Below are 17,174 nucleotides of genomic sequence, written 5' to 3'. Positions count from 1 at the left end.
AGGCCTGGGCGGGGTGGGGGCAGGTGGGGGTGCCGGGCTTGAGATGCCTGCCTTCCCCGTTCTCAGCGTGGGCCAGCGCCAGCTCGTGTGCCTGGCCCGAGCCCTGCTCCGCAAGAGCCGAATCCTGGTTTTAGACGAGGCCACGGCAGCCATCGACCTGGAGACTGACAACTTCATCCAGGCCATCATCCGCACCGAGTTTGAGAGCTGCACGGTGCTGACCATCGCCCACCGGCTCAACACCATCATGGACTACACCAGGTGGGGCACCAGAACCCAGCCAGGGGGAACCTGGTGGGGTCATCTAGGCCACTGGGAAGGCAGATTAAGGTGATCTGGACACAGGAGAGCTCGTGGGATTGTCTAGGGCCCGGGGAGGGGAAGGCCTTCCCAAGTTAAGGGAGTCATCTGTCCTCGGGGGGCCCAGCGACGTTTTCTGAGACAGGGGACACTTTCAGGTTACCAGTGTGCAGGGAAGGGGCACACTGGGGCTCCCTAGGCATTGTGAATTGTGCCCAGGCCACCTCCCTCCAAACTTCTGTGAATGCTATGAGGTGGAGCTGGGTCCTTCGTGAACACGCTCGCTCCCGGAGCCCCGAGTTTAGAGCCAGCCCTTCGTACCTTGCTCCCGCAGTCTGAGCCGGGCGTACAGATGAGGAAGCCACTGAGAGAAGTACGTGATGCTCCGGTCCCTGCCGCGGGGGGCTGGGCCCTGACGGCACGGTGAGGAGCAGACGCTCCGTGGTGAGAGAGCAGAGGGCTGAGCCCCAGCCCCCGCAGCCGCTGGCGGCCATGTGACCTTGGACAGTGGGCCAAACCTCTCTCTTGGGATTGTTGTAAGGAGTCCATGAAATGAAGTGTTTCAAGTGCAGGTGGGCCTGGGAAGTGTTTCCTCCCCAGCCCCTTTCTGTAACCCTCCCTGGCACCAGTGCGTCTAAGGATTAGGGAAGGGGCCTTGCCCTCGAGATCTTACGCCTTCCCTGGGGAGGCAGCCACTCAGCCAAAAGGAAAACCTGGGACCTATTCCCTCATTGTGTCCAGTGTTAAGGTGCGGTGCTGGAGGACAGGGTGAGGGGCTGGGGGGTCAGAAGCCTCATGGAAGTGACCCGGTGCTGGCCTAGAAGACTGGCCCCCTTGGAGATGTAGGAGCTCAGAGGGATGAGGGGGAGGAAGCTGCAGCCAATCTCTATTGAAGGAGTGTGGGGGGAGCTCATCAACAGGCCTTCATTCACAACATAAACACCCACAGCAGGGGGACGTGGGGAGGACGCCACGCCACGGACAGACGGGGCAATGGGGCAGACCTTGGCCCTGTCTCAGAAGCGACCCCACACGGCCCCCAGGGGCTTGAGAACCAAGCTGAGAATGCCTGATGCCACCATCTGTCTGTTCCATCTCTCCCCCACTCCCGTCCAGCACCCCACTGAGAGAAGAGCGGTTGGATAGGAGGTGCTAGGCCCTGGGTCCAGATAAGGGACAGGATGGGCTGAGAGGATCTGTTCCCAGGCCTAACTGAAAATGGTATTCACAGCAGCCTTGAGGGTAGAAGGCTCAAACCAGCCTTGGAGGTTGAGAGTTCATTCATTCTAGTGGGACCAGTGGAAATGAATCAGATAATCATGTATTGAACATGTAATTAGAGCCTGGAGGGAGGAAGCAGGGGTCCATGTGTGTAGACTGGAGGAAGCCAATCCACACAGGGCAGCCAGGACACTATCTCCCCTAAGAAGAGAAAGTACCAGCCAGGCCCTAAAGGATGAGTAAGAGTTGGGGAGTGGGTGAGGAGATGGGGTATGTAAACACATTTTAGGCAAAGGATGCAACACATGCAAAGGCCCTGAGGTAGGAGGGCGTAAGGGGCTAGAGTGCACAGGGTGAAGGGGGCAGTAGAAGCAAGATGAGGAGGAGAGAGGGACAGGCCCCACTATGTTGCACTTTGAGGACCGTGGTAAAGCAGTCCGTCCTTACCCTAAGAACAGCGAGAAACCACTGAAAGGAGAAGGGGCAGTCTCCCGATCTCCAGTTCGGGCAGTGGCTAGGCAGAGATGTGCACAGACACACTCCTCCCCAGGACATGTTTCCAGGAACCCTGTAGGTAAAGAAACAGAGTACGGCCACGTGCTCCCATCGAGGGGCATCTCCCCAGGGCTTAGCAGAGCCCTTTCCGTTCCTGCCTCCCCCTGGAAGCCAGGCTGCTGACCCCGTCCCAGGTGCACCCTGTGCTTCATCGGCAGGGGATTCGAATCCCAGGCCCAGGCCTGAGTGTGTGTGTGTGTGTGTGTGTGTGTGTGTGTGGATTCGAATCCCAGGCCCAGGCCTGAGTGTGTGTGTGTGTGTGTGTGTGTGTGTGTGTGTGTAGATCCACCCATCAGCAGCAATCAGACTTGCAGCGAAAGTCCCAGATTCCAGCGTCAGGCCTCAGCGAAGCCTGGTTTCCTGCCGTGTGCCTTTGTGGGTTGGCACAAAGCAGATGGAAGCGCACAGGGCCCAGCGCACAGGCCTGTGGCTCCCTGGGCACGGTCCTGCGACCCCGGCGAGGGAAGGGCTCATTAGGGAAGGTTCTCGGGGCCCCGACTAGCAGAGATAAATAGCAGCCTTGTGTTTGATCCCAGAAACCGCCTCATCTGCCAGGAGAGCAAAGGGAACGGCTAAAATAGGCAGCCTTGTAAGCACGCACGCACGTGTGGCTTAGCAGCTGGGTTGGGTGGGTCGCCTGAAGCAGGAGGCTTGGTATGTCACCGCAGGACCAGAGTGGTCCCCGGAAGGGGAGGGGTGGACTCGAAGGCCAGGTCGAGGCTGATGGAGGCCTGACCACTTCTTCTCTTCGGCTAGGGTCCTCGTCCTGGATAAAGGGACGGTAGCTGAATTTGATTCTCCAGCCAACCTCATTGCAGCCAGGGGCATCTTCTACGGGATGGCCAGAGACGCCGGACTCGCCTAGAATAGATTCCTGGGACTTCCTCCTGGCCCTTCCTGGTTTTCATCGGGAAAGAAAAAGATACCACGTACGTCTGCAGGATGGACTTGATGGCAGACACCGGGGGCATTTGTTGGGCGTTATGCCCTGTCAGGTGCCTTCCAGAATAATTGTGCTAAATGCTTTAGATGAGGAAGCAGGCCTGAGAGGTGACTGACGTGCCTGAGGTCACAGCTGGTTTAAGGCAGAGCCCAGACTGGTGCCCGGGTCTCCTCTGATTCCCAACCTAGTGTTATTTCCACACTGTGCTGTTTTCAATCATCTCATGGAATGACCTCTCTACTCTATGATTTTTCATATTTTCTACTCTGAAGTATTTTTTTTTAAAGTAAAGCTTTTTCCTCCTGGAACAGCAGACTGCCAGGTCAGGCCGTCCTCAGGAACGGAGTCCTGTACTCTGGGGTGCTGGCCTGAATCCATTAAAAACGGGGCACTGACGAAATAAAGCTATATGGTCAACAATATGTATGCCCCGACATAGCCTTTCTCTGCCTGTTCACAAGGTTTGGGGGTTAGAACCTTTGGGGGAGGCAAGGGGAGAGGTGGAGGTAGGCTTTATACATATCCACATGGCTGGAATTATCTGAAAACTTCAGACTCGAGAGCTTTTGGCTAGAAATGTCGTCTTCGCAGCCAAAATTCACTGGGTAATTGCCAGGAGTTCCTGCTCTGCTGTGCAGATACTGTAAAAAGGAGAGAAATAAAGCCCCTGAAATCTGACCCGACGCCTCCTGGGAAGGCTGCCGTGAACACCTTCAAGTTTATGTCATCCCTCAGACCTCTAAGCCTGTTCCTCTAGGGGCTGAGACAGGCATGGTGCTTCATTTCCTTGCCCCTTTAGAATGTTCCAGACAGGTCCCCATAACCAGCGAGGCCTCTGAGCCATTCCTCTTCCTCCATCTGGCCAGAGCTGTAAGTGGGAGCAAAGAGCAGCCCGGGGGCCGCACCCCCTCCCCCACCAGTCCCGGGCTGGTAAGCACATCTTGAGGGGATAAATTAAATTTGGTCCCAAGCAAGCCAACAGAGTGTTCATTTTCTACAGGTCAGAGTCCATCTGGCATAAGGCCTTCTATTTGGAATGGCTCTCTTCTTTGTTACCTTACGGAGTTTTTTGGCCTCTGACTCTCACTCCCTTGACCTTTCTGCTCTGTCTGATGGGACTGGTTGGAGGCGATGGTGTGTCTTTCTTCCCTCAATGGTCTGCAGTAGGTGCGGAGACGGCTCCTTTGATCTGGTTCTGCTCTACGAATCGGTCGGCCTGTGTTGCAGGGCCATTTGTTAAAGGTTAATCACATTTTTTTTTGGCAGCCTGTTTTTGCCCAGGATGTTTATGAGTGTATGCAAGAAGACTTCCACCCTTGTGATAAAGCGAGTAGGAAGGCACAAATGCCCAAATTATTCTGCCTCTCCTTGGTGCTAAGAAAAGGTCTCTGCTGTGCTCCCTGATTTATTAGGCCATTTTGGCATGACGTCTGCTTTGTGAGGCTCCGGCCGCCCTAAACTAACAGGAATGCAGATTCACTCAGCAGCGTGCTCGGCTAAAGATCTGACGGTGTAAGGCTGTATTTCCTCTCCTGCCTTGGGAGTTTGCTCCTGAGCTCACTGAGGCCCGGACAGGTGCTGACAGCCCAAAGGAAAGGCTCAGTTGTGTAAAGTAAATAGGATAATCAGAAGCTGCCGTTAAGAGAGGATGACCTCCATCTAGCTGGCTCAGCGACTCCAAGGAGATGAAGCTCACTGCTGTGAACCAGGAGGTAAGGCACTGCACAAAGTATCTGTCTCCAGGTGCCACTGACAGGCATGGACAGCACTGCAGGAGAGAGGTGGCTCAGGTCAGGGGGACACTCCCTGCTATTTTTCCTCCGGAGCATTGTGTCCCTGGGACTGTCCAGGAACTTGAACCCCCTGGGGTTAGAAGTGCCGTGCTGCTTAGGAGGCCAAAACGAAAGAAGATGGGCTCAGTCCGTTAATATTTGATTTTAATAATACTTGTTATGTCTGAACAGTCGGCAATGCACAAAGAAAAAAGTCTTCAGTGAATGTTTACATACAGTGTGAACACATGCTTTGAATATGCAGTGGAGGAGGGGTGAATTCACAGTTAACAAAGCTAAAAAAAAAAAGTCCTTGTTACAAATTACACAAAGCATATAAAAATATTTCTCTGAATGCATAGATTAAGACTTTAAACTCACCTACCATCAACTGTGCAGGCTCATCCCACCGCCAGACGCAGGACTCAGTTGACTACAGAAGACTTGAGAAAGGAGAAGAGAAGCCCACGGAGGACTCAGCCCTCCCCTGAGATGCCCAGCCCCTCCCTCGCCCGCGTCTCTGTCTCCAACCTCCGTCTCTAACTTCCGTCTCTAAGCCGGGGGACCCGGGGGGGGGGGGGGGGGGAATGCCCTGGAGCGACTCCTCCATAGGCCACCTCCGGGCTGGGGACCTCCACTGCCTCTGAGTCTCTATTGATCTAGATGGCTAGAAGAGTTTTTACCCCAGTGATTTAGACAAAAATTAATACTGGACTTATTTCCTCCAGGATACAATTAGCCTTCGTGTTATCAGTAAATTGTAACTTTTCCCAAAGGGAAGGAAAAAAGGTTAGTAGGTCTAGGTAAACTAGCTTCTGATTGGTTGAAACACAAGGGAGGTTTCCTTTCAAGCACTTCAGAGAAGGGATAATAAGTAACCTTTACTCAGTGATGCAAACACTGTACAAGGGTGAGTAAGTCACCATCTGTAACTGGTGGGATACGGTTAAGTCACCAGACCGAGTGACTCCACGAAGCTGGCCTTGAAAACACCTCAACCTCAGCTCAGCACCGCGCAGCAGCAGAAGGCCATGGGCTCAGCACAACATTATCCTCCACTGACAGCTTCTGCGTGTTCTCGCTCAGTCATCGCAGTGTTCCAGTAAAATTAACACAGTTAGGAAGTTCAGTTTCTTTGGAAACTATAGGCACTATGGGGAAAAAGCTTCTTAAGACAGCAGGGACGCTCTTCAACAGCCAGCTTCGAACCCCTGCCCTCCTGTTTGTCTAAGTGTGCTCGTTCTTATTTCTAAAGTTACGCTGTTTGTCTCAACAAGACAGTGGCTCTTTGAACATTAATGACACGGAAGGAAAGGAAAAGAATTCTTGAATGCGCTCTTTAAAAACATCTGTATGCCATGCTCAAGAGTTTAATCAGGTGTCTTCCAGAACAAAGCCTGGGAAACTCACAACTGGCTTTGTTAAGTGGACTGGTGGTGGTAGTCGGGGAGCCCTAAGATCAAACAATTTGTTTATACAAAAAGCAACAGATTTCAGAGTTGTGTAAAAATCCTAATAATTTCAAAATAACCTTTATCTTTGATACAAAAATAAAGATGCTAACTCCTTTAGCTCAGTTTCCCACAATAACCTTTAAAATAGCAACAGATTCGGTTTCAAAAATTGCTTTTCATTTCTAGTGGGAAATAAAAGTGGAGAACACAGGCCGGCAATGTTTGTGCTCTTCTCAGACGGTGCAATTAAACATGGAGAGGACAGGAATCGCTTCGGAGATTTAAAAGGGTGGAAAAAAAAAAAAAAAAAAGCGTTGCTCTTTTGGAAGGCATCAGAGAGCCCTCTAGTGGCCACAGAGTTAATGCAGCTATGACTGTCCAGGCAATGGCGGACTAGAGACAGAGAAGCAGGCTTGGGTGCTCACAAAGGAGAAAGGGGGGAGGAGGGGCAGCTCTTTTGGTTAACAGCATACTTACAACTAGGTAACTGTATTCTTAAATACTTTGAACCTGAGTAACATTTATAAATATGGTATGTGAAACCTCACAGCCACTATTCACACTAAAACTCTTTTGCCCAGTACCTGTGCTTTCCCCAGTTTCCTCGGTCACCAGGTCCTGCTTCAGGAGAGGCGGGGGGGTGGGAGCAGGCGACACCAAGAGAGCATGTCTGCCCTGCAGGTGCACGGCCCGCAGGAGTGGCTGCACACAGGCTCCGCGCTCTCCACGTCTGCTTGGACAGCTCACTGACACGGGGCACACGAAACAGTGCGTTCAGAACGGCCGGCTTCTGCCTCTCCAGACCACTTCTCAGCTGTTCACAGCTTCAAGCAATAGGTTTATTGTGCACCAAGAGGCTTGGAAGAGTGGCACCGCTGCTGGGGAGGGGGGGGGTCAGGGGCTTCCTACCTTGGCAGAACGATGTTAGTGTACACTACACAGTGGCGCCCAAGGCATTCCGATCCACGGCTTGTCCTTGGCCCAGAGGGGATGTGCACTGTCACAATACTCAGCAATAAAAGTCCCTGCTGCATTAGTAAGTCAGTTTGGAAGCTCTCCTGTTGTAGCAAGGTCTTTCAGTCAGTGTGGATGCAGCATTTCTGAACAGAAAATTGTTCTCACTTATCATTAGAACCAGTTCCAGCTCCTGGAAGTCTTGGAGTCGAGCAACATCTTTGTCCTAAAACAAAATAGGGTGAACACATTGAGAGGAGTCACTTGTCTCTGTATATTTGGTATGTTGTGTCAATACCAGTATCTCAGCTCATTTTAAAGCGAGGAAGAAAAAGAAGGAGGAGGAGAAGCAGGAGGAGGAGGAGGAGGAGGAGGAAGCAGGGGAGAGTGGGAGAAGGGGGGGAGGAGAAGAAGAGGAGGAGGAAGAAGAGGAAGAGGGGAGGAGGAGAAGAAGAGGAGGAGGAGGAGGATTGGGAAGAGGAGGAGGAAGAGGAGGAAGAAAATCCCGGTGGCAGGCTGTCAGAGTGACAGTGCAGGACAGTCCCCCGGGGCGTGAGCTGGGTTGGCACAGAGGCGGAAGGAAGCCCTTAACAGCTGCTGCTCCAGGATGAGCACCCCCTGAAGCAAGAGGCCATTCAGATCCATTTTCCCCAGGTGCCCTGAGAAGCCATGGATTCTGGGAGGACCACACACGTATCCATATAGAATTGCCCTATCGTTTAACCTGGCTCTTAACACAGGCCATATCTGATAGTGCACTGAAGTGATCCTTACATATCACTACACAAACAACCAAAAACAGGTACATGTGAATGGTAATTCAGAACATTCTCGCTGGTATCCTACAACTTTCAAAAATGTCATGTCCCTGTAGATGCAGTAGAGGGAAGAAAGCTCAATGACAATGTCTGGAAAACCACCCTTTGCTCCTTTTCTAGTCTCTTTTCGGTTCCCTACTATGATTCATACAGCCAAGGAGGAAGCTGGGTATTTTCCAAATGCAAAAAGCCACCAACCACTCATGCTTAACCGACCTTTCTTACCTTTCTTACCAGAGTATTGGGTAACTTTCTGATCTTCTCCACTTGATCTGGATTCACACCCAGCTCACAGCAACTCACTCTGAGCAATTCTTGATAGGTGAGCTCCTGTCGGTCCAGTTCAATTTCAATGAAATCATTTTCTCGAAGAGATGGGTTCTGAATCCTCACCTTGAGTACCAGCTCTAGAAATAAAGAGGGAGAAACATTAATGGATGGGGCCTGCACCGCCAGCCGATGTAATTTAAGATCTTTTCCAGAAGACGGGTCTACATAATCATGCCCTGTGCCGAAGGCCTGCACAACAACCCCCCCCCGCCGCCAGTGCCGCCCCCGAGAAAACCCAGCCTTGTCAGCAGGGTTAGCTCGGCCCCACTTCTGGCTCTGCTGACGCTTTCCTGCACTGTCTTCCCTACATCGAAGACTAGGGTTCACAAAGTAAAAGGGAGGTGTGTCAGGGGGAGACAACCATCCAGTGTGTAGAAGGACGATTTACTCCTGCTGCTGGAGCTGAGGAGGTAAAGGTGTATGAGCGGGTTTGGGTATCAAACCACATATGAGCAGGGCAGGGGAAGAGAGATGAAAGGAAGGCACGGGCAAGGTATGGGATAGGAGTGACTCCAAAAGGACTTCATAACTGTGAATCTATGAATCTAAAGGTATCTGTGAATGATGAAATTCCTTGTAATAAACACAGTAAGACAGCAGAAAGATAAGCTACTAATAAAAAAAGACAGTCTAACTGTGATCGGAATGCAGTATACCTCAGCACGGGAGGAATCTGGGCTTTGGGAGTAAATAAGCACTATTATTCAAGGGTCTGGGATCTAAGCTGTCTGCCCCTAAATTCTGAGCCTGGCTGCCAAGATGGCCCACGCCAAGCACCTACGTGGGTTTGGGGGTTCTTGCTTTGCTCCTTACATATGAATCCCTCATGGCACCCCTAGGCCAAGGTTATCAGCACCTAAATATATTTCTTTCCTGGCTCTGTCCTCCATGCAGACCTAGAAGACATGACACAGCTGGAGTCTTAAGTGTACGCAGTGTCCACAGCCCTGTGTCTGACCACCACTCTCCGCCAGAAAGAACCAGAACTTGGAGAAACGGCTGCCTCCGGGGCTGGGGCCAGGAACATTACACTGGGAGCCTGGACCTTCCTGCAGCACCAGAAAGTAAGGACACACTCCAAGAATGATGGGACACGTCCAAGTGACACGAGAACTGGCTTGAAGGGGCTCCTTCTGGACTGGTGTAATTTGAACATCAAGATGATGACAGTAATGAATTATAACCTGAGGTAAAGAATCTACGAATTAATACTAATATAAGGTATGGAGGAGAAGGGAAGGTCCTTCTTTACAGCAGAATAGCAACTAGTATGTAGAGAAAGATGGGGGATCACATTCCACACAATACCTGGCCTGGACTCTTCAAAAGTATTGAGGTCCAAAATGATAGAGAAAGGCTGAGGAACCTTCTGGGTGAAAGGAAAACGGAACAATAGGATAACCCAACGCAACGGGTGACCCCGGGCGGAGGGGGCAGGGGGGCAGGGGGCAGGGGGGAAGGAGCGCACAGAGCTGCAGAGGGCACCATGGAGATAATTGACAACATCTAAATGTGGCCTGGAATAGAGAATGGTATTATAGCAAGGTTCCATTTCCTAAACGTGATCACTGGACTGTGGTTATGTAAGAGACCATCCTTGTTCTTGGAAAATACACACTTAACTATTTCAAAAGGGCAGAAGGTAAACAATTTGTGAATCTGAGTAAAGACAGCTCCTTATACTAGTCTGGCAAAATTTCCGTAAGTCTGTGATTAGAGTCTCAATACACACATAAAGCCCACGCGCCCACCCTACTCCTCTCCGCCCCCCCATCGCACCCCCCTACCCCCCCACAACCAGGAAGTGCATCACTTGACCCCTGGACACAGGCTGCCCTGCAGTGGCAGCTGCTTCCCACCGCAGGCTTACCTTGCATATTAAATGGAAATGCCCCCGTGAAGAAGAACGGCTGGAATGCTGGCGTCGGTCCTGCATATGTCCCATTTTGAGGCTCCAGAGACACTGGTGGCTTGGCCGGGACAGAAGAGAGCAGTGAGCGGCTCTGACTCACTGGCGGCTGACAGACAGGACCCGGTTTTGTGCTTTCCGGTGTTCGGAGGATGGCAGAGGGGGCAGACACGTCCCGGTTCTGAACCAGTGCCAAAGAGGTGTGGTCCCGTGGAAAGACCCCGGCCAGGGGAGGCTCCCCCGTGGGGAGCAAGGGAGGAGAGCCATCCACGGGGGGCGATGCCGGAGGTGTGGAGGGGCCCCCGTTCCGTAGCTGGCCTGGATCCTCTGCCGCAGGGGTGTAGATGAAAGGGAAGGCTGGGTTGGCCAAATAGTTGGGAATAAAGGGCAGTTCTGACTCCTTCTTCAGCTGGGGGAGGCTGTCGGCACCATCATCTTCTTCCACTTACAAAGAAGAAAACGAGTAACACTTACACAGCCCTTTAAAAATCACCAGGAAGGGGCGCCTGGGTGGCTCAGTTGGTTAAGCGACTGCCTTCGGCTCAGGTCATGATCCTGGAGTCCCAGGATCGAGTCCCGCATCGGGCTCCCTGCTCGGCAGGGAGTCTGCTTCTCCCTCTGACCCTCCCCCCTCTCCTGCTCTCTCTCTCTCATTCTCTCTCTCAAATAAATAAATAAAATCTTTAAAAAAATTAAAAAAATAAAAAATAAAAAATAAAAATCACCAGGAAGAGAGTGTCTTGTGAAAGCCAGTGTCCTTTGGTAAGTGACATATTTTGTTCAGTGTTTACTGCCTCTTCCAATCAGAAGAGCAAAGAGCGTTCCATTAGGTTTATGATCACCATTTTTATCACCTTAAATTTTACAGATTAAAAAAATAAAACCTGGGGGCGCCTAGGTGGCTCAGGTGGTTAAGCGTCTGCCTTCAGCTCAGGTCATGATCCCAGGGTCCTGGGATCGAGCCCCATGTTTGGCTCCTGGCTCAGCGGGGAGCCTGCTTCTCCCTCTCCCTCTGCCTCTCTCCTGCTCATGCTCTCTCTCTCTGTATCTCTTTGTCTCAAATGAATAAATAAAATCTTTAAAAAAATAATAAAAATAAATAAATAATAAATTTTAAAAAATGAAACCTGATAATGCCGACTTGTCTGGAAACCACGTGGAATTACTATCTTGGCACAGTAATATTACCTTTGCTTTTAAAAACAGATCTGTGGTTTGACTGGCATCAAGAATGTGGCCAATAACACCACAAGTCTCAAATTAGTTTGACAAAATCAAAGGTTGCCCCCAAACACAGACTCACCTCCCATGATCTTCCTGATTTCTCTCCTTGATGTCAATTGCACTGGCATTTCTCCTTTTGTGGTAAGAATCTCTTTGTCAGCTCCTGACTGTAGTAAGTAAGAGACCACCTGACCATGATTGCGCTTACATGCCCAGTGTAAACAGGTCCTGTCCCAAGAAAAGGAAAAAAGAGTGAGTTAAAAGAGGAGAGGTGGTTTGGGATTTCAAATTCTACATGCTAATCAAGAAATATATGCAAGCCCATTAAGAGTTCAGCTAGATTGGGCACCTGGGTGGCTCAGTCGTTAAGCGTCTGCCTTCGGCTCGGGTCATGATCCTGGGGTCCTGGGATCGAGCCCCGTATTGGGCTCCCTGCTCAGTGAGAAGCTTGTTTCTCCCTCTCCCACTCCCCCTGCTTGTGTTCCCTCTCTCTCTGTGTCTCTGTCAAATAAATAAATAAAATCTTAAAAAAAAAAAAAGAGTTCAACCTAGAACCAGGAAGCCAGGCTGGCAACCTCAACTTTCCTCTTCAGAAAGCAGGTGATCAAAATGTTTAGTATGCTTGAAATTTATTTCTCAATTTCATTCTGGGCCCTTGGGAAAAACCAGTTTATTCTAGGGGCTTTCATTTTAATGTCTTCCACGAAGCTGGCTGGCTGGCTAACTCTAATGGTACTGCTGAGTGGTCTTCCATCAGTAATGCTCATTAGATTGTCCCAGTCTCTTTAAAATGTTTTTATAGTGTCACATTTCTTTTTAGGGACAATGGCAACTTGCTTCATATGCACTAAATGACACATGAAGATTAAATATTATCAGGCTAATAATCATCTACAGCTCACTCTGCTGCTAAAATTATTATTGCTATAGATATTCCCAGCTAAATCTCAGCTGCTCCCTCTTTTCCTTTTCCTTTTCTTTCCTTCACACACACACACGCACACACACACACAAAGGTTTTGAATTTCCATTTTTTAAAAAGTTGGCTTCTCTAGTTCTCTCCATAAGGCTCATCTGCTTAAACGTACAGCGCTGCACACAGACTTTAATCCCTAAGGCACTTTAAAAATGTACACCAACGACCAAAATTTTCAAGAACAAACTCTTCTAACATATTAGACTCATTTAAGTAAAACTAATTATTTACCATTGTACACAAAGAAAAGGATTATGCATACTCTGAAGGGCTATTATTTTAACACTGCATAGAAATATAATGAGCATGCTGGTTAAAAACTCCATCTTAACAGAAATGAAAGGATTCAGAGTTACTAAATTCATCCCCAGTTGCCAAAGCTGAATATTAAAGAAGGAAAATATTTTTTCCTCTCCGTTCTGAAATGTCCTCAATCACCAATTCTCTAATTGAACAGAGGTAAATATCTTCAGAGCTTATAGCCAAATACAATACGGTAAGGAACAGAACAGTATGTTCAGTAGTGAGGAAGTGTACCTATCCAGAAAGTTCCTTTGGTTCAAGGGAGACATCAATTTGCCCTGGCCTCCTAAATATTTCTGACTTACCGAAAGCGAGCTTGGCTGGCTGGCTGGGAGCCACTCCACTGATATTTCAGAGTGATATCCTGCACTATTATTCATTAGAATTAGATGATTATCTGGGTACTTTTAAGATATTCTCTATGAAGAAAAGATTGTCAATTTGGGAGAAATAAGGGAAGAGGCTCAATCTTGGCTCCTGAAATATAAGCTCATGAAGATAAGGAAGTGTCTGGGGTGCCTGGGTGGCTCAGTTGGTTAAGCGACTGCCTTCGGCTCAGGTCATGATCCTGGAGTCCCGGGATCGAGTCCCGCATCGGGCTCCCTGCTCGGCAGGGAGTCTGCTTCGTCCTCTGACCCTATCCCCTCTCATGTGTTCTCTCTCTCTCATTCTCTCTCTCTCAAATAAATAAATAAAATCTTTAAAAAAAAAAAAAGATAAGGAAGTGTCTGCTTGGACATACAGGTACTTAATCACCGAACAAATGAACCAAGAACAAGGTGGACATTGCTCGGAGTGGAAGGATCCAATACATCCTTGATTGTGGGCAAACTGCAGCTCAGAGTGTGTGTGTGTGTGTGTGTGTGTGTGTGTGTAGCACAGGCTTGAAAAGTGAATAATTATAATGGTAAGCGAGCATTCAAAAATGAATGGAGCATGATGAGAAAAATATGTTCCCTTTTGGAAATAAAGTACTCACTTGCTGGTAGTAAATCACTTGTTCATGACAAGCTTGAGACTGAAGAAGCTAATTTACTGCCAGTGGGTCTGAGACACTCTGGGAAAACCAACTAGCTAAAGCATCACCATATAAAGTGGGGTTAAGTCAACATGGCATGATCCCCACAACCCCGTGCCGTGAGTGATAATCATTTACAGCCCAGACCTGTGTGGCTCTGGACAGCCATAACTCAGCCAGGGAGTATTTTCAACTTCTTCACAAGCCATTATACTTGTTCCTTAAAGCCAAGAGGTATGCACACACTTGAATTACAATTGATGTGGGAACTCTATCTCTGAACTTCAACTCTTTAGGCTTTAAATTTGCAGTCAGAATATCTGGTTAGTCCGGGGAAGTATTTCAGACCAGAAGCACTGGCCATCATTCAACAGTGCTGAAACTGTGGTTCTTGAGCAACTACAAATTGAAAGCAGTAATCTTTCTGCTTTTCTATGCTAGAGACTATGTTTTTTGAGGGTAACATTTATATCCATTACCCAGCACACTGCTTAATAAGAAGAAAACAATAGTTAACACAGATACAATGCTTTTTACATGGGGGGACACTGTTCTAAAGGCTTCACATATATTAACTCATTTGATCTCTGAACAACCCATGAGTTAAGTGCTGTTATCAACATTCCCCCCATTTTCCAGAAGAGGAAATAAAGGCAGTCAGCAAATAAATGAGCCAAACAGTACCCTAGGTGGTAGTGGAGCGCTACAGGGATGATAAAACAAGGGAAGGGACTAGGGAGTGCCAGAGGCAGGGGAGGAGCATGGTGCCATTTTAAATCGAGGGCCGAGGAGAGGCTCACCGAGGTGGCATCTATGCTAATACCTGAAGGAGGTGAGGGAGCAAAAGCACAAATTACTTAATCTTGCTGGGCCTCAGTTTCCTCATCTGTAAAATGGAGAGAGGAACATCAATGTTCTGGAGTAGACTTAGAGGGAAGAAAAAACACAAAGGCCTTGCATCAGGGCCATGCCTGGTGTTTCAGGAAAAGCCAGCAGGCCAGGGGAGCAGAATGAGGGGAGCAAGGGGGCAAATCCAGAGATGAGGCATAGAGGTAAGGAGAGAGGACAGCGCAGACAGGAAGTAGAAACTCTAGGACCACAGGCTTTTACTCAGAGTGGGATGGTGGCCATTAGAGTGTTCTGAGCAGAGTGAAACGATCCGACTTACGACTTACGTTTTACGTCAGGATCCCTTTGGCTGCTGCGCCGAGAAAAGACTGCAGGGTATTAAGGGTGGAACCAAGGAGACGAGTTGGGGGGCTGCAGCAAGAATCCGGGCAACAGGATGATGGTGGCTGGGTACCAGAGGTGTAGAGGTAAAGCTAGTGAGAAGTGGTCTGATTCTGACCACAGCTGTAGGTAAAGCCAGCAGAATTAGCTGACTGGCTGGATGTGGAATATGAGGGAAAGACAGGAGGCAAGGAGGGCAGCAAGAGTTCTGGCCTGAGCACCTCAGACGCCAAGCTGAGTAGGACTCAGAGGAGCAGGCCTGGGGGATGAGGGGAGATCAGGAATGCAACCTTGAACCTCCAACATGAGGTGCCTAATAGATAGCCTCCCTGACTGATGAGCACCCTCTTCAGGTTGCTTCAGATTCAACTACTATAGACCGAGCCTACTTTGGGGCAGGCATCGTAGTTAGGAAAGTAGGGTCTGGAGTCAGATGCTGGCTTCCTTTCTAGTAAATTCTATGACCTTGGGGGAAATTACTTAATCTTGCTGGGCCTCAGTTTCCTCATCTGTAAAACGGAGAGAGGAACATCGATGTTCTGGAGTAGTTGTGAATGAGATAATGAGGCAAAGCTCTTAGAGCCTTGTTTATGTCACAAACTCGGTAAATGTTAGCGATTCATACTATGCTTCATATCCTTCAGTGGTCACAACACTCTTTTCCAACAACTGGAAAATGAAGTGACTCAGGCAAGGTGGTATTAGCTACAGCAGGAAGGGAGAGGAACCTGCGGGAAAGACCAGGCTCCTTCTTCTACACAACACTGCCTCTCACTGCCAAAACAGTGAGTCACAGTTTGTGAACCACAGAGCAACGCTCAGAGCAAGTACACACAGAACAGGAAGCTTGTTTGCAAACACTTTTAAAGGAAAAACAAAACAGAAAGGCAATAGCTACTGTTTCCTGGCCTTCTGGACAGCTATCCAGGCTGTTTTCTTTAGGAGGTAGATTAACTTCGTGAGGGAGTCCGAAAACCATTGGGGTTGTGGTCCTAGCTATCATATTAATAGCTGTGTGACCTAGGGTTAGTCTCTGTGGTTGGACCCATCCATCTCCAATGTCCCTCTCAGTTCCAAAATGTATGATTCCATTTTAAAAAATAAAATCTTTCCAAGCTCACTTTAAGTCTAAGCTAGCAAAACAGGCGGGTTAAGCATTCCTTGGATCAAATAAAAATTTAAGTGTGAAGAGGACAGAATAACACCACATTCGGGAACTTGACACTAAAGATTTGACCAGCAAATGCTAAAATGAGACTCCCTATTTAATTGGGCAGGGCTCAGTCTGCAGGCAGGCATCTAGAGTCTTGATTCAAATTCTGTATTTAAGATTGTAATAAAAAAATAAAGCAAAAACACTCATGGGATAAACGAGTAAGTCTTCCCTCAACAGGCAGCCGTAGGCAGCAGCAAATCACTGGGGCAGTGAGACAACAGAGAGAATAGCGATGCAAGTGATTTTTTTTTCCCCCCGGTCTTGGGAAATTGCTAATTTATAAGATTCGTATTTGTTCGGTTGCTTATGCTTTTTGCTCTGCACAGGTGTGTTCTCCAGAAGCTCCTAGGGCAAAATAATTCAACACTCGAACTGGGGTGAGCTCCATACGAGCTTGCGTGATCAATTCGTAGCCGCCAGGGTTCCGGCCCCAGCGAGCCAGGGTGGGGGGTGCGGGGCTCGGCGGGGCGGGAGGGGGGCCAGGGCTCGGGTGGGCGCTGCCCCGGGAGGACCACGTGGGCGGGGATCCGGGCAGGCCGCGCTCCCGACTGCACGGCGCAGGGAGGGGGGGGCCGGACTGGCCTGGCGAGCGCCCGGCCTCCGAGGCCCCGGCGCCGGGCCACGCCTCGACGGGCGTCTGCGGGCAGCGCCGGGCCTCGGTCGCGGGCGCCCGCCCCGCGCCCCGGGCCCCGGCCGGCTGCTCTGACCTAGGCCTCCCCCGCTCCCCACTTACCAGCCGTTGACCTCATTTTGGGAGTTCACATCCACCCCGCTCTCCACCAGTTTCTGCACCTCCCGAATGTCCCCCAAGGCCGCGGCCTCCCGCAGCCTCTCCTGCTGCTCCTTCTGCTCTAGGAGAGCGCTCATTTTCCCCTCGGGCCCAGGCCCCCGCCCGCCCTGCCCCGGGCCCGTCAGCGCCGCCGCCGCCGCGGCCCGCTCCCCGCCATGGGG

General features: G+C 49.8%; 2 protein-coding genes across 3 annotated transcripts in view; one reads left to right on the top strand and one right to left on the bottom strand.

The window, feature by feature from the left end:
* Positions 1-3,010, top strand: part of ABCC3 (ATP binding cassette subfamily C member 3) — a 43,075-nt gene extending 40,065 nt beyond the window's left edge. The window contains exons 30-31 of the mRNA XM_021704040.1: positions 67-261; positions 2,833-3,010. Coding sequence (XP_021559715.1) covers positions 67-261; positions 2,833-2,941 — 304 coding nt within the window. The 3' untranslated portion in view covers positions 2,942-3,010. The remainder of the gene's footprint in view (positions 1-66; positions 262-2,832) is intronic.
* A 1,912-nt stretch (positions 3,011-4,922) lies between these two features.
* On the bottom strand, positions 4,923-17,127 carry ANKRD40 (ankyrin repeat domain 40). Of its 2 annotated transcripts, none has more exons than XM_021704086.2 (5): positions 16,957-17,127; positions 11,560-11,708; positions 10,218-10,700; positions 8,243-8,424; positions 4,923-7,425 (listed from the first exon to the last, which is right to left on the bottom strand). In XM_021704086.2, the coding sequence occupies exons 1-5, from the start codon at positions 17,088-17,090 to the stop codon at positions 7,279-7,281; spliced, it is 1,095 nt and encodes a 364-aa protein (XP_021559761.1). In that variant the 5' UTR covers positions 17,091-17,127; the 3' UTR covers positions 4,923-7,278. The 2 variants fall into 2 exon arrangements, with proteins under 2 accessions (XP_021559761.1, XP_021559762.1); XM_021704087.2 differs by having other exon boundaries at positions 8,252-8,424; positions 16,957-17,096.
* Positions 17,128-17,174: the final 47 nt, after the last annotated feature.

The sequence above is a fragment of the Neomonachus schauinslandi genome, chromosome 15 (assembly GCF_002201575.2).
Source record: "Neomonachus schauinslandi chromosome 15, ASM220157v2, whole genome shotgun sequence".
Taxonomy (NCBI): Eukaryota; Metazoa; Chordata; class Mammalia; order Carnivora; family Phocidae; genus Neomonachus; species Neomonachus schauinslandi.
The sequence above is the reverse complement of the archived record's forward strand: the minus strand, read 5'-3'. Positions and strand labels throughout refer to the sequence as shown.